At 46.9% G+C, this 17,091-nt stretch overlaps 2 protein-coding genes across 2 annotated transcripts in view; both read left to right on the forward strand.

The window, feature by feature from the left end:
• LOC127191684 (acyl-coenzyme A thioesterase 1) overlaps positions 1–17,091 on the forward strand; it is a 103,550-nt gene that overhangs the window by 42,395 nt on the left and 44,064 nt on the right. The gene's annotated exons all lie outside the window — the stretch shown is intronic.
• Positions 9,779–15,360, forward strand: LOC127191716 (peroxisomal succinyl-coenzyme A thioesterase). Its single transcript, XM_051148989.1, has 3 exons — positions 9,779–10,393; positions 12,794–12,996; positions 14,624–15,360. The coding sequence occupies exons 1-3, from the start codon at positions 9,937–9,939 to the stop codon at positions 15,227–15,229; spliced, it is 1,266 nt and encodes a 421-aa protein (XP_051004946.1). The 5' UTR covers positions 9,779–9,936; the 3' UTR covers positions 15,230–15,360.

A 17,091-nucleotide genomic window follows, 5' to 3' on the forward strand; every position in this document is an offset into this window, starting at 1 on the left:
CAGCTGGGAGTGGTGGTGCACACCTTTAATCCAAGCAATTGGGAAGCAGAGGCACGCAGAGCAACATGAATTAGAGACCAGCCTAGTTTACAAAGTGAGTCCAGGACAGCCAAGGCTACACAGAGAAACCCTGTCTTGGAAAAAAACAAAAGAAATGACAAAGTCTGTTCAACCTGTTTTCCTGATTAAGAAGAAGGAGAGTCCAGAGTTGGTTCTGTTTTTTGTTTTTTGTTTTTTTGTTTTTTTTTTCCTTTTTAAAAAATGAATTGGTTGGGGCACAAAACAGTTCCCACAGCTTGAAGTGGAGCTGTGGACACAACTAAAGGAGAGAATGGTGCAGTCGCTCACAAAAAGACTGCCTCTCAAACCATAGATTCTCTTAAACCTGAGGTACTAGGGGCAATGTTGATAGCAGATGGTAACCTGCCTCCTTGAGGCAATCTCCAGGAGGAATTAATAATTTCTAGTTCAAACCAATTCTGAAGAAAAATATGGAAGAAGGATAACATACTCTAAACCTACAAATCAGGGAGGAGGTGGAAAGAATGAAATAAATAAAACAGCTTGATGCTAGACACCCGGCTGTCCACTTTGGAGAGCCACGGGCTTCTGCCTACTGCAGTGGATCAGCTTCTGCTTCTAGTAAAGGCAGGCTTGCTTGCCAGCTGATGTCAATGTCAACCTGGTGAGCACTAGCATCATCTGGGAGACCTTCGTCTGGCACGCCTGTGAGGGATCAGATAATCCCTCATTACCTGCTAGGTTACTAGCACAGGAAGACCCACCATTGCCTGGGCTGAGCCCCTGACCCTATGAAAAGGAGAAAGTAAGCTGAGCAGAGCATCTATCACTTTTCTTCCTGACTGTTGGAATACAAGAATCGCCACACAAAACACTGGAGCAGCAATTTCAGTGAGATATTGATGGTTTATTGAGTACATGCCAAGATAAGGCTGATTGCAATTGGGGCTACAGAAAGGACTCAGGAACCTAACTGTAACATTGGCCTGTTTCTAAGGCAGACCTTCTGTAAGAAAAACTGTAACCAGGTCCCCAGGTGGGAAACAAGAGGAGGGCAGCATCACATTGGTTTGACCAGTTAAACGCAAGAAGAATCCATTTTGTTCTGAATATACTGTATCCAGGTAGCTAGACAAAGCATTTTTTAAAAAAGAATTACTTATTTATTATGTATACAGTGTTTTGCCTGCATGTACACCTACACACCAGAAGAGGGCACCAGATCTCATTGTAGATGGTTGTGAGCCACCATGTGGTTGCTGGAAATTGAACTCAGGACCTTTGGAAGAGCAGGTAGTGCTCTTAACCTCTGAGCTATCTCTCTAGCCCTAGACAAAGCATTTTAAGCTGATTGGCTAGAATATAGACTTGGGACTTCACCTGGATAAATGACACATTTAAAACTCCTGTCACGAGCTACAGTAACATCACTAACCTGAGGAATCCTCTACTCTGCCATCTGGTGGGCAACACTGACAACATCCCAGTGCACTTCAGCTCAAAGCATACTGTTGCCATCTCTCCATAGCATACTTACAGTCAGTCATGCAATGATGGCACAGCAGGTGCTAAACTGCCTCCATATTAGTTCTTGGTAAATAAAGGGACATCTGTAGTGTTGATGATACACAGTCTGTGTCTTCACAGCCGGTAACTTTCCCTATTCCTTGGTAATTTTATTTAGTTCGGTAACCCTAAGTTCTCAAGTCAACTGCACAGTGCAAGGTGGATTTGGTATGCTCTTCTTGGCTTTGGGCACATCTAGTAACAGTCTGTGGACATACAACCCCTAAAAAAATAACACTGGTCCAGTGCTTAGAGATTGTATTAGTTACTTTGCTGTTGCTGTAAGAAGTCAGGATGACCAAGGCAACTTATAGGAGGAAGGGGCTATTTGGGGTTCGGGGTCCAGAGGAGTGTAAAACCCCATCACGGCGGCATGCATGGTGGCTGGAAGTGAATGCTGAGACCTCACATCCTGAAGTACAAGCCTGGAGCAGAGAGAAAGAAACAGAGTGGTACAAGGTTTGAAACCTCAATGCCCACCCCAGTCACATTAATTCTTCCAGCAAGGTTATACATTCTCCAGACATCCCCCAAACAGTGCCACTAGCTAGGGACCAAGAGTACAAACACATAAGCCCGTGGGGACAACCTCACTCACAGCCTCAGAGGTGGCTATCATCTACAGAACAGATGATACGGAATTTACAAGTAGACCCAGATCAATTTAGCTGCAGAGCCGCTCCTAAGCCTCCTATTTGCTCATTATAATAAGGCTTGTGGTGGTTTGGAAAGAAATGCACCAGCCCCAGACTCATGCGCTTGAATGCTTGCCCATAGGGAGTGGCACTGTTAGGAGATGTGGATCTTGTTGGAGTAGGTATGACCTTGCTGGAGGAAGTGTGTCACTGTGGGGGTGGGGCTTTGAGGTTTTATATGTGCAAGCTACACCCGGCATGACACACAGTCCCTCCCTGCTGCCTGCAGATGAAGAATTAGAACCCTCAGCTCCCTCTCCAGCACCACGTCTGCCCGCACACTGCCATGCTTCTGCCATGACAATAATGGATTAGCCTTCTGAAACTGTAAGCCAGCCCCCAATAAACTGTTTTCTTTATGAGAGTTGTTGTGGGCATAGTGTCTCTTCAAATACAAACTAAGACAAAGCTAAGTAGGTTTTTAAACACTGACCATCGGTCACCAGTTATTTCACCCTGACGTGAGAACAGATTGGACCAGGACAGGTCCAGCCTTCCCACGAGAGGCAGCAAAGTCCCAGCAATCAACCACCACATAGTGGATCACTGGTGTTTTCGTAGAAATGAGCTCAATCAACTGAGAGAATGTGGAAGATCTCAGAACCCAGTTAGAGTTGCCTTTGTGGATTCTAACTAATTAAAATGCATATACCCACAAAATCAGGCATCACAAAGAAAGCACTCTCAGGCACAACACCCTGAGACTATCCTAAGCGTTGACAGAACGAACTTTAAGGACTCTGCAACCTCAGACAGAAGACCCACTACTCCCAACAAGAAGGTGCCCATCAACTCTCTCTTCAATTTTGGACTGACTCTCCCTCTGACTCCTGAAGCTTTTTTTTTTTTTTTTTTTTTTTTTTTGATACTAGTATGTGGATCAGAATAATTGTTTCAGATTATCTCATGCAATTCTTCCAAATTTTCTTAAAAACCTGTTATTGCCTGGAGACCCTGAAATATATCCAGACATGAGTCCATATTTTCTTTTTCTTCCTTTCTTCCCCCCATGGTTTCTCTGTGTAGCCTTGGCTGTTCTGTAGCCAGGCTGGTCTTGAACTTACAGAGATACCCCTGCCTCTGTCTCCTGAGTGCTGAGATTAAAGGTGTCACCACGCTCGACTGTCAATCCTGCTTTGATACCAAAGTAAGTCATTATGCTCTGCAGAATCTCTCCAATTTTTATTCCAGCTGACACTTGCTGCCGAACAGTGTCGCTTGTAGAGGATATCAGCGTTCCCCAGCATTCCCTGTGCTACTGCAAAAGAAAGGGAAGCAACTGCATTAGGGCGTCATCAGTGGTGGGAGCGGGCATGTTAAGTGTCAAGATTCGGACTACATCCGGGCAGTGGTGGCACACATCTTTATTCCTAGCACTCAGGGCAGAGGCCGGGCAGGGCATTGATGGTCTCCAGGCTAGCCTGGAACTCACAGAGATCCTCCTGCCTCTGTTTCCCAAGCGCTGGGATCAAAGGCATGCACTACCATGCCCGTCCACATTTCAGCTTTTAAGGAAGGTGTTAACTCAGAAACCACGGGAAATATACAATTATCTGTTGCAGGATATTTGATCCCATTGTGATCCCTGAGATTGTGAATTGTAAAAATCATCTTTCATTTGGTGTGGTTGAGCCCTAACACACACCTTTAATCCAAGAGCTTTTTATACACAGAATTTAATAAAGTTAATTCTAGGTCAAGAGGCCGAGCAAGACCAGGTGGTGGTGGCACACATCTTTGATCCCAGCACTTGGGAGGCAGAGGCAGACGGATCTCTGTGAGGTCCAGCCGGATCTCTGTGAGGTCCAGCCCAGCTTGGTCTACAAAGTGAATCTAGGACAGCCAGGGCTACATAGAGAAACCCCCGTCTTGAAAAAACTAAAAAAAAAAAAAAAAAAAAAGCACACACACGCACACACAATTTTTCAAATATTTAAGTTTTCCTCTTTCAAGTAGTTAGAGGCAGCACTATAGAAGGGAAAGTGTGGGGCTGGAGAGATAGCTCAGAGGTTAAGAGCACTGGCTGTTCTCACAAAGGTCCTGAATTCAATTCCCAGCAAAGACTCGGTAGCTCACAACCATCTATAATGTGATCTGATGCCCTCTTCTGGCCTTCAGGTGCACATGCAGGCAGAGCACTGTATACATAATAAATAAAATCTTTTTTTTTTTTTTTAAGAAGGGAAAGTATTGGCAGTGAGCAGACAGACAGATAGTCAGCAAATAATGCATTTTTATGTCAGTGTTTTGTTCTGTTTATATAACAGATCCACAGCCCACCTGTACAGCTATGTTCATGGGTTCTCCAATTAAATTACGTAAGTAATAAATGGTCCATGAACCATTTAATCTCTTAACCTGTGTATCAGCTGCAACAGGGGCAAAGGTCTTGGCAAGCATTCAACTAGGTGAGTTAAAGATCAGGGTTCTGGCTGGGCAGTGGTGGCACACCTCTATACTGTAATCTCAGCAGAGGCAGGCAGATCTCTATGAGTTTGAGGCTAGCCTGATCTATAAAGCGAGTCTAGCACAGCCAGGACTACACAGTGAAACCCTGTCTCAAAAACCAAAAACCAACCAGCCAACCAACCAAGCAAACAAAGAGGAGGGTTCTGGTGAGTCAACAAGAGTCTCATGAGGATAATGACAAGACTTTGTACCCAGACCGGCAGTGCTGGTTTTGAAAACTGCCTTCCGTTCTGATTAATTGTCCTTCATACACATAACCTTCCTATTGTGTTTGATGGTTTTGTTCTGTCTTTAAGGCTTATATATTTTAATTTGATAGTGTTTACATGTCTGTACGTGTGTGCACCATGTGAGTGCCTGGTGCTCTGGGGGCTCAGAAGAGGTGCCAGATTCCATGGAACTGGAGTCACAAATGGTTATGAGCCATCATATGGGTGTAGAGGAAACCCATCCTGGGTCCTCTGCAAAAGCAACAAATGCTTTCAACCACTGAGCTGTTTCCCCACCCCAGTATTAAGTTTGGCTCTCAAAGGCCACGTACTAAAGACTTAGTTTCTGGTCTGTGGCACTACTGGGAGGTGTCACAACTTTTAAGAGGTGGGGCCCAGGAGCTGGGCATGGTGGCGCACGCCTGTAATCCCAGCACTCGGGAGGCAGAGGCAGGCGGTTTGCTGTGAGTTCGAGGTCAGCCTGGTCTACAAAGTAAGTCCAGGACAGCCAGCCAAGGCTAACACAGAGTGACCTTATCTTGAAAAACAAACAAACAAACAAACAAACAAAAGAGGTGGGGCCCAATAGAAGAAGCGAGGCCACAGGGAGCATGCCCTTGAGGGAGAATCACCCCACCCTTGCCCCCCACAACCCACCTTCCCAGCTTTGCTTCCCAGCTGCCATGAACGGGGCAGCTCTGCTCTGCCACATGTGTCCTGCAGTGGTGCTCTGTCTTACTACAGACCCAAAGCAATAAGGCCAAGCTACCATGAAATGAGCCCACGGAAGCTAGAAGCTAAAGCCAAGCTACCATGGAACGAGCCCTCGGAAGCTAGAAGCTAAGGCCAAGCTACCATGGAACGAGCCCTCGGAAGCTAGAAGCTAAGGCCAAGCTACCATGGAACGAGCCCTCGGATGCTAGAAGCTAAGGCCAAGCTACCATGGAATGAGCCCTCGGAAGCTAGAAGCTAAGGCCAAGCTACCATGGAATGAGCCCTCGGAAGCTAGAAGCTAAGGCCAAGCTACCATGGAATGAGCCCTCGGAAGCTAGAAGCTAAGGCCAAGCTACCATGGAATGAGCCCTCGGAAGCTAGAAGCTAAAGCCAAGCTACCATGGAATGAGCCCTCGGAAGCTAGAAGCTAAAGTGAACTTTTCTCCCCGGTATGCAAAGATGATTCTTACATCTTCCTTCAAGTGTGAGGGCTGGGACAGCTCAGTGGTAGAGCCTTGCCTAGCATGAGGCCATCATAGGCCCAACTTCCAACAACACAAACAAAAGACAAGCAAACAAGCTGGGTGGTGGTAGCACACGCCTTTAATCCTAGTGCAGAGGCAGGAGCATCTCTGAGTTCAAGGCCAGCTTGGTCTACAGATTAAGTTCCAGGACAGCCAGGGGTACACAGAGAAACCCTAACACACACACACACACACACACACACACACACACACACACAGAGAGAGAGAGAGAGAGAGAGAGAGAGAGAGAGAGAGAGAGAGAAAGCGCAACAACAACAAAAAGGATGAGGAACTTCACAGGAAAAGAGGCAAGTAATAAATATGTCATCAGCTTGCTATGGAGAAATTGTATGTCCAGTGGCTTGGGCCTAGAAACTTCTTTTTAAAAGCTGTATTTGAGAATACAGAAGAAGAAGGATACATATAAAATAATCCTAAAATAGTTAAGCCATCTGGCGGTGGTGGTGCACGTCTTTAATCCTAGCATTTAGGAGGCAGAGGCAGATGGATCTCTGTGAGTTCGAGGCCAGCCTGGTCTACAAAGCGAGTCCAGGACAGTCAGAGCTACACAGAGAAACTCTGTCTTGAAAAGCCAAGAAAAGAAAAGAAGAAGATCTGAGGCAGGCAGATCTTCAAGTTCTACTGTTATACCGAGATCACCCAGTTCATGAGATCCACAAAAAGACCACTGGGACTCAATACCAATGCAACACACACAAGGTCCTGTATTACGGGCTCAGAGCTCCGGATCACAGTCCTTCCTGATGCAGCAGGATAGGAGAGTGACCCCGAGCTTCAAGGGCAATGGGCTTATAAAGGGAAGCGGGGGTTGTAGGTGACAGTAATGTTGCTCTTTAGGCAGGTTGGGTGGAAGCTGGATCTTCAGGGAAGTTGTAGGTCACAGGAATGTTGATCTTTGGGCAGGTTGGGTGGAAGCTGAGTCTGGAGGGGAAGTCTTTTTATCTCAGAGGAACCTTGGGAGCTAATTGTATGTAATCACTCCAGTGGGGTTTCTGGGGACTGCTGGCCGGTGTCATTCTGGAGACTGCTGGCACCTAGAGGACAACTTCTCATACAGACCATCATTAATTGCAGAATATACGTTACATATAGAGAGTATGGCCTTAATTTTGCCCTTGCACTACAAGTTGGGCACAAGACTAAGGGTCTCCTAGGGTGTGGCATCAATCAGAGATTATTCTGTTCTTCCAGCCTCTCTATTTTGACAGTATATGTCTACCTCACAAATCCTACACACACAGCAGAGATCTCTCTGGCTCTCATCAGACTTCCCATCGTGCTAAGATCTTACACACCGCAGGACACAAACATCCACATCTGGAATTGCTGTTAACATAGAATTGTAAGTCTCGGAAGTCAATACTGCTTTCTTGAGGAAAACACTTACTGTAGATGGTAATATACTGGCTACTGACAAGGGAAGCGTGCTGAGCTCTCTTGTGACATTCATGCTACAGATATGCAAAACAGGACAAGGCCTGGGTCCCTTCCCCAGCCACTCCCTTTTACTTGCAGTTGGTTTATCAGAAACTTCAAATCCCTTAAATGTTACCTCAGAGTCACAGAAGAGTGGTCGTGAGTCAGGAGAGACTGCGTGGGCTGGGAACACAGCTCAGCAGATTCCTTCCTGCTCTGGGATCATGAGGACTGGGGTTCAGGTCCCCAGGACTCATGGAAGACCCAGTGAGTGTGTCAGACCACTGGGAGTCCCAGAATTCCAGAGGCAAAGACAGGAGATCTCAGAGGAAGCTGGATGTTGGGGGGGAAGTTAGGGGGGTAGAGAAGGGTAGGGGGGGTTAGGGGGGGGGGGAGGGGTGGGGGAATGGAGTAGCAGAAGAACCCAGATCTCAGGTTCAATAAGGAAACCTACCTCAATAAACAAAGGGGAGAGCCCGTCTGCGAAGACACTGACACCAGCCTCCTGCCTCTGCACACAGAAGTGGACACGGTCATGCACACTCACAATCATGCCCCCCCGACACACAAACATAAAAACACAAGAGGAAGTTGGCATTATGTGTTTATAAGACGTCTCAAAATCACCCCTTTCATCACAGAATAACTTACAACAATTAAAAGCTATAAATGAGCTTTACTCTCTAGAACCAGCCTGTTCCCACCAGCTGGGCAGAAGACCGTTTTTATAGACAGTGTAATAAAAGCAGAAATAAAGGATGAAAACAGACTGAGTGTGGTGGCGCACGGCTTTAATCCCAGCCCTCAGGAGGCAGAGGCTGGCAGATCTCTGTGAGTTCGAGGCCAGCCTGGTCCACAAAGAGAGTTCCAGGACAGCCAAGGCTATTACACAGACAAACCCTGTCTCACCCCCCGCCTCCTGACATGGAACTTCATTTGAATGCTACCTGGTCCCCATTTAGGGGCTCTGGTGCTCATCTCTCCTGTTTCTCAAGAAACAATTGGGTTGAGTCTGATAATTGGTGTCTCAATTTCTATACCTCCTTAGTCCATCAGTTCCTGGCTCAGGGACGCCTGTGAAGCAAGGCTTCCTGCCATCTCCACATAACTCCGTCTACTGACCATACTTAGGACATTCTTCTGTCTCCCAACACATTTTCCACATGGATAGAACATTATCCCAGTTGGCAGCCAGGGCCTTACCTTTGCACTCTCCCCTCAGTGTGTTTCAGTTTGAACAACTGTCTTTTTGTGTATCTAGTAGGATGTCAACAAGTATGGCTCCAAGAACCATTCATATATTTGAATATTGAGTTGCACCATTTTATCAGGCCGTTGGACAACACTGGACTTTGGATGAGGCCAACTTCCCCTCTGGGAACATTCTTTTTGTTTGTTTTGTTTGTTTTTTTGTTCGAGATAGGGCTCCTCTGTGTAACCTTAGCTGTCTTGGAACCCGCTCTGTACACCAGGCTGGTCCGGAACTCACAGAGATCCACCTGCCTCTGTGTCCCAAATGATGGGATTAAAGGCATGCACCGCCACCGCCTAGGCTCAGAGAACTTTCTACGGCACCCATGCCACCTGTTCAGCCCATAGATCTTCCAAGCCGATCTTAATAGTACCCATGGTAAAGGTGGGTCCAGACAACTGCCTCAGTGGCCTCTCTGTCATGTTCAGGAGAGCCATCTGGGCACAGGAACAAGTAGAGGAGAAGCTGCTGTGTGGCTAATCTTGGCTATCAATTTGGCCACATCTGGAATCAACTAAACCCCAAGCAGCTGGGTACACCCGGGAGGGACTTTTCTTGATTGTCTTGGCTGTCCTAGACTCGCTTTATAGGCAGGCTGGCCTCGAAGTCTCAGAGATCCGCCTGCCTCTGCCTCCCGAGTGCTGGGATTAAAGGCGTGCGCCACCACGCCTGGCCAAACTGAGTGTCTTAAGACTAAAATGGTATAAAGTCATAGTTTATTACACAGTTCTTGCTGTTGGTTTTATATTTTTAGAAAACTGCTGAAATCACGGAAGGATCGAACTTTGCCTTGATTCATTCACTTGGTGTCATCACCAATCACTTTCATGCCACATGGGAGTGGCAGGAAGCAGAATCCTCTGGCTTGGCTCTGCCCTAAAGCCCGACCTCTGACCTCCCTCTGGCCCAAATTGCTGACTGACCTCGGTTCCTGTCCCTCTCTTGTCAGGGTCCTAGAGACCCACCAGATCGGCTCAACAGGAGGCCAGGCTCCGTTTTAGTAGGACGGCAGACGCTGAGGACTCCAGCTCCTGAGCTCCAATCCCTCTATGGAGGCGACGCTGAGCCTGGAGCCCGCCGGCCGCAGCTGCTGGGACGAGCCGCTGAGCATCTCCGTGCGCGGCCTGGCCCCCGAGCAGCCCGTCACGCTGCGCGCGGCCCTGCGCGACGAGAAGGGCGCGCTCTTCAGCGCCCACGCGCGCTACCGCGCCGATGCCCACGGAGAGCTGGACCTGGCGCGCGCGCCCGCGCTGGGCGGCAGCTTCGCGGGGCTCGAGCCCATGGGGCTGCTCTGGGCCATGGAGCCCGACAGGCCTTTCTGGCGTCTGGTCAAGCGCGACGTGCAGACGCCCTTCGTGGTGGAGCTGGAGGTGCTGGAGGGACACGAGCCCGAGGGCGGGCGGCAGCTGGCGAAGGCGGTGCACGAGCGTCACTTCATGGCCCCTGGGGTGAGGCGCGTGCCCGTGCGCGAGGGCCGGGTGCGCGCCACGCTCTTCCTGCCTCCAGGTAAATCGCATTATAGGGGAGCTTGAGTGCACAACCTGCATCTCTAGCTTGGGGCGGACTTCCTAGGATGTTCAGAGAAACTGCTCTTGGCCATTTCAGCAGTCACTCAAAAACGTTGGGGGATTTTGGTACATTAGCAGGTGCCTTTTGCTTGTATTATCTCACTCTGCTGCGGTTCGCTACCCTACAGATCTCCCCTGGCCGCTTGGTTAGGAGAAATGATAGAGAAGACTGCCACACTGTCCTTGACACGTGCAGCTCCTTCTCATGAAGATATCCATCTCCATCCCAGTTTACATTTGAGACTTCAGTGTCTTCCTTACCAAGGATCAGCCCCTCTCCGTCAGCTTCTCCCCCCACCCCACTCCCGCCCTGTCCCCCTCCCACCCACCCCCTCTCTGTCTCTGTCTCTCTCTCTCTCTCAAGGGTTAATGCCACAGTACATCTGGCTTTGCATCAGTTTTTGTTTTGGTTTGGTTTTTGTTGCTTTAACGTTAACGTTATTAGGAATGGAGAGATGGCTCAGCCATTAAGAACACTTACTGGCTGCTCTTCCAGAGGACCAGGATTCAATTCCCAGCACCCACATGGCAGCTCACAACCGTCTGTAACTCTAGTTCCAGGGGGATCCAACACCCTCGCACAGACACACATGTAAATAAACACCAAGGCACATAAAATAAAAATAAATGAATTTAACTTCATTTTATGTTTTCTTGTGCGTTTATGCTTTGTGTGCACTGGTGCTCATGGGGGTCAGAAGAGGGCATCAGACCCCCTCAAACTGGAGTTACGTGCTTGTGAGCCCCAGTCCTGGGTCCTCCGCTAGAACAGGGAGGTCTTCCAGCCACTGACGCTCTCTAGGCCCTGCTCCCCATTCTTTGCAGAGAACTAGGTGGATAGTCTAACTTCTGCAAGTCCTTCCAAAATGCACTTCTTACCCCAAGATTAACGCGTTCCCCTGTTACAACAATTGGTGTGTAGAAGCATGCAAAATCACCGAATCATTTATAAATGTCCAATCTTAAATGGTACTATCCATAGCATCCAATCTCTAGAACCATACAATTGATTTACAAATAAAAATCACACACATGCAAAGCCCACCTCCCAGTGTTCCATGTAAGTTTATGGTTTTGTGTTGAGCCACACTCTGGATTCCTCGGGAGGAAGAAGTCGTCATGAGACCCCTTAGGTTTTTCTCACTCCAAAGCTCCTGGGTCTCTACTTAGGAGTGACACAGGGATCTCTTTTGTTGGATTAGTAAAAACCAACTAAGCAATTTGTTATGGGTTCAGGAATAGCCTCACACTGACTATTCCAACACCAGACTCAGATCGATGGAAAAACCTGACTAGTCAGGCCCACAGCTTGGATTTGCGAACCAGACTGTGACACCAGTCTCTTTCTTCCTTCCTTCCTTCCTTTTTAGTATTTATTTATTATGTATACAGTGTTCTGCTTGCATGTACAAGTGCACACCAGAAGAGGACACCAGATCTCACTATAGATGGTTGTGAGCCGCCATGTGGTTGCTGGGAATTGAACTCAGGGCCTTTGGAAGAGCAGCCAGTGCTCTTGACCTCTGAGCCGTCTCTCCAGTCTGCCAGTCTGTTTCTAAGACAGGCTTTTTATAAGAAAAACCATAACCAGGTAATAACCAGTTAGCCAGGTGTATGAAGTGAGGGGGGTGGTGCAGCGTTACATCATTTTGACTAGCCAAACAATCCATTTTGTTCCACGTGTATTTTATCTAGGTAGCTAACAAAGGTTTTTAAGCTGATTGGCTAGGATATATAAGCTTGGGGACTTTCTAGATCCCCACCGTTCCAGGAGAAAGGAACATAGCAGGATGTTGCTGTCTTACCTCTAATAGAACATACATTTAGCCAGGTGTGGTGGTGCATGCCTGTAAGCCCAGCACTTGGGAGGCAGAGTCAGGGGATCTCTGTGAGTTCGAGGCCAGCCTGGTCTACAAAGTGAGTCCAGGACAGCCAGGGCTGTTACACAGAGAAACCCTGTCTCAAAAAACAAAACAAAATAAAACAAAACCAGAACATACATTTGTCTTTAATTTAAGCAGAACGTGCATTTATCCTCTATTGTCTTATTCTAAGCAGCAAATATTGAATTACCCTGGTCTCAGGCACGGTAGGGCCTGAGAACTGGAACTTAATTTTACTTTATTATCAAAATAGAGACGTTGAGACAGAATGACTTCTGATGTGCTAAAGGCGACAGCAGGCGTTAACAGAGGAGCTACAGTTATGCTAAGAACTAAAGAGGGGCTAGAGAGTTTAATCTGGGTAAGCAGGTTACTGGACATTTAAGAAGGTTTCTAAAGGAGAAACCAATCCCTTGGACTGCATGATGCTTTTGCCTTGTCTTGCCTCTCTGTAGGAGAAGGACCCTTTCCAGGGATCATCGATGTGTATGGTGTTGGAGGAGGCCTGTTGGAATACCGAGCCAGCCTGGTGGCTGGCCGGGGCTTTGCCACATTGGCTCTGGCTTTTTATGGTTTTGAAGATCTCCCTAAGGAATTGGATGTCATAGAAGTGGACTACTTGGAAGAGGCAGTGTGCTACATGTGTCAACACCCCCAGGTGCTCCTCTCACCTTTTATTTAATCAGTGCCCCTTGGGACCTCTCGAAGAGGTGCTCACCTGCAGCAGGTGTACTGAGGCCGCGCTGCTCTCTGTTCACACAGGAAGGGTCTCGGGAAGACTTTCTTAGCTTTGCGCATCTAACGTTTTTCCCCTTTTCTCTGCTGCATAGCTTTGCGCTGTGGAATTCTTAATAAAGATCGTGGGGAATTTCATTTCTTTTTGTTTGTTTGTTTTTTAATTTATTTATTACATATACAGTGTTCTGCATGTACACCAGATCTCATTATAGATGGTTGTGAGCCACCATGTGGTTGCTGGGTATTGAACTCAGGAACTTTGGATGAGCAGACAGTGCTCTTAACCTCTGAGCCATCTCTCCAGCCCTGTTTTGTTTTTTTTCAAAACAGAGTTTCTCTGATAGCCCTGGCTGTCCTGGACTCACTTTGGTTTTTTGTTTGTTTGTTTGTTTGTTTGTTTTTCCTGTTTTTTGTTTTGTCTTCTTTTTTGGTTTTGGTTTGATTTGCTTTGGTTTGGTTTTTCGAGATAGGGTTTCTCTGTGTAGCCCTGGCTGTCCTGGACTCGATTTGTAGACCAGGCTGACCTTGAACTCTCAGCTATCTGCCTGCCTCTGTCTCCTGAGTGCTAGGATTAAAGATGTAAGCCAGTGCACCCGACTGAAATTTCATTTCATAATAGTAAAATGCGTCTTGTCATACAGACTAGTTATCTTAGCATGATGGCTTTATACCCTTTATATTTCCCCTCAAATTTAGTCACAACATGCCCGTGGCCACCCATCTCAAAGGCTAGGAACTACTAAGTTGGACTTTGAAGTCTCTGTCTCTATGAAGTTAATCATTTCCAGTATTGCTTAGATGGGGTTGGACAAATGATTCAAAACTTGGACCAGAGCTTAAGCCCCATGGTTCAGCACACAACCAAACAAAGGCCTGGGTCAGGCTCGCTGTGACTGAGGTTTGAAAGGACAGGCTCCCTTGACTCCGCATTCATACCCATGTCCTAAATGTGACTGTGTAGGCTTGTTTACCATGAAAGACTTATTTACTTTTATGGGTATTTTGCCTGCATTTGTGTCCATGCATGTAGTGACCACAGAGGCCAGGAGAGGGGACAGATTCCCCGGAACTGGAGTTAAGAACAGTTGTTAGCTGCCATATGTGTACTCGAATCAGACCAGGATCCTTTGGAAGAACAACCAGTGTTCTTAAACACCGAGCCATCTCTCCAGCCCTTGTAATTGTAGGTTTTTGGTGCTGGGTAAATTCCTTTTTACGTACTTCTGTTGATATATACATGTTCCACAGCACACGGGCAGACAGGAAGTCAGTTCTCTTCCTCCACCTTGTGAGTCCCAGGAGTTGAATTTGGCAGTAGGCACCTTTAGCCACTGAGCCATCTCCTTAGCTCTGTCTTTTCTTTTCTTTGTTGTTTTGTTTTGTTTTGTTTAATTGCTTAGCCTGGCTTTGAACTCCCTCTGTAGCTGGCTGACTTTGAACACCTGGTCCTCCTGCTCCACCTCCCAGCTGCCAGATTACAAGCATGGCCCATCACACCTAGCTGGACACATTTTTGACTCTTAACCTCTTTTTTTTTCCCCCTCTAGGTAAAAGGCCCAAACATTGGGCTTCTGGGTATTTCTCTGGGAGCTGATTTGTGTCTCTGCATGGCTTCATTCTTGAAGAATGTCTCGGCCACCGTTTCCATCAATGGCTCTGCGTTCAGTGGCAACAGATCCATACACTACAAGGGGACTGTGATACCACCACTGGGCCATGACCTGAGGAGATCGAAGGTGGCTTTCTCTGGCATTCTGGACATTGTGGATATACGGAATGACACCATAGGAGGCTGTGAGAACCCCAGCATGATTCCGATAGAGAAGGCCAAGGGGCCCATCCTCTTCATCGTTGGTCAGGATGACCGCTGCTGGAGGAGCAGCTTATACGCTCAGATAGCCTCGGACCGGTTACAGGCTCACAGGAAGGAGAGGCCCCAGATAATCTGTTACCCTGGGACTGGGCATTACATTGAGCCTCCTTACTTCCCCATGTGCCCAGCTTCCCTGCACAAAATAGTGAACAAAGCTGTGATTTGGGGAGGGGAGGTCAGAGCTCACTCCAAAGCCCAGATAGACGCATGGAAGCAAATCCTGTCCTTCTTTGGCAAACACTTGGACTGTACCCAGAGCAGCACTTCCTCTAGGTTGTAGTGCGTTTGCCTGTTGCTGACATGGTAGGTTCAAGGTCAAATTTTGATGTTCAGTAACTTTAAGAGAATCATTATTCTGCTGGATCATATTAAACTTGTATTTGGGGTATTAGTGGTTTATAGGTCACTTTACTGAATACATTTTATATATGTATACATATATGTCACACAATGAATAAAGTTTAAAGACATCAGCCCCTTATTAAAATTTATGATTTCTTCTAAGTCTAAGGTTTCAGTGGCTGTTGCGGTTGTTTTTCCTTCATTTTATTACTTGTTGTTTGTTTGAGACCAGACCTCATTATGTAGCTCTGGCTGGCCTAGAACTTGCTGTGTAGAGAAAGCCGGCCTTGAACTCACAGAGATTGTCCCGATTTTGCCTTCTGGGTGCCTGAATTAAAGGCATGGACCACCAGCATGGCATGCATTTCACTGTTTAGTTAATGCTTTGACTCAGAGTTCAGTTTTAAAGATAGTGACTCTGCTCACTAGTTTTAATGTCAATTTGACACAAGCTAGAGTTATCTGAAAGGAGGGTCCTTAGCACATGCATAGGCATATACACCTGAATATACACGTGTGCACGTTCCACACACACACACCAAAAAACAAAAACAAAACAGGATTATTTTGCCCTCTCAATGGAGTACAGTGAGCTTTTAAATACTTTTCCAAATAACATCTCTGAAAATACTTCTCACCTGTGTTGAGCATACTAGCAAAGAAAAAACAGATTTTTGGTTTTCTATTCAAGGGCATTTGGAACCTTGTTATTTTTCTTTTTCTATTTATGTTTTTGTTTTGTTTTGTTTTCTGGACAGGGTTTCTCTGTTACACAGACCCCTGGCTATCCGGGAACTCTCTTTGTAGACCAGGCCGGCCTCAAACTCACAGACATCTGCCTGCCTCTGCCTCCCCAGTGCTGGGATTAAAGGAGTGCACCACCACACCCAGTTACTCCCTAAACTTGAGACTAAAAAAAGTGGACAAAGAAAGGAAAAGAAGCTTTTTAGAACTAAATTACTGTGGAGATTGTTTTAACTTGTCACTGTGGAGATTGGTCCACAGCCTTCAAAAGATTATATGGATGCTCATTTGTCCTATTTTGTAATAAATACAATTGGATTAGATTCTCTTTAATAAACTCACAAATTTAATGTGAGTGTGTATAAGTGGTCAGAGGACAGTTTTGGGAGTCAGTACTCTCTTCGCATGGGTTCCAGGGACGACCTCTGCCTGCCAGGCTTGCGTGCTTACTGCTTTGGCACACTGAGGTAACTCACTCTAAAACACAAACTATAGACTCTTTGGGCATCTGTGTTGGTGTGTGTTTTTCATTGGTCCACATGTCATGGTACAATCCCACAAGAAATTCTGTTCTAATTAGCTTCTGAAGAAAGGGGCAATCATAAATTAACTTTAGATTATGGTAATTGCTAGGCAGCGGTGGTGTATGCCTTTAGTCCCAGCACTGTGGAGACAGACAGGTGGCTCTCTGTGAATTTGAGGCCAACGTGATCTGCAGAGTGAGTTCCAGGGCAGACAGGCCTCAAACTCTCAGAGATCAGCCTGCCTCTGCCTCCCAGAGTGCTGGGATTATAGGCATGTGCCACCATGCCCGGCTGTTTGTTTTTGAGACAAGGGCTCTCTATTATGTAGCCCTGGCTACCCTAGAACTGACTCTGTAGACCAGGCTGCCCTTTAACTCAGAGAGAGAGATCCACCTGACTCTGCTTCCTGAGAGCTGAGATTCAAGGCGTGCGCCACTGTGCCAGGCTTCTTCACATTTTGGTAAATGGACTAGGAAGACAAGTGTGTGTTTTGTGAAGAGGTGGTCTTATGGTTTTCTGCTTTTCTATTGAG

Source organism: Acomys russatus, chromosome 1, assembly GCF_903995435.1.
Source record: "Acomys russatus chromosome 1, mAcoRus1.1, whole genome shotgun sequence".
NCBI classification, from domain to species: Eukaryota; Metazoa; Chordata; class Mammalia; order Rodentia; family Muridae; genus Acomys; species Acomys russatus.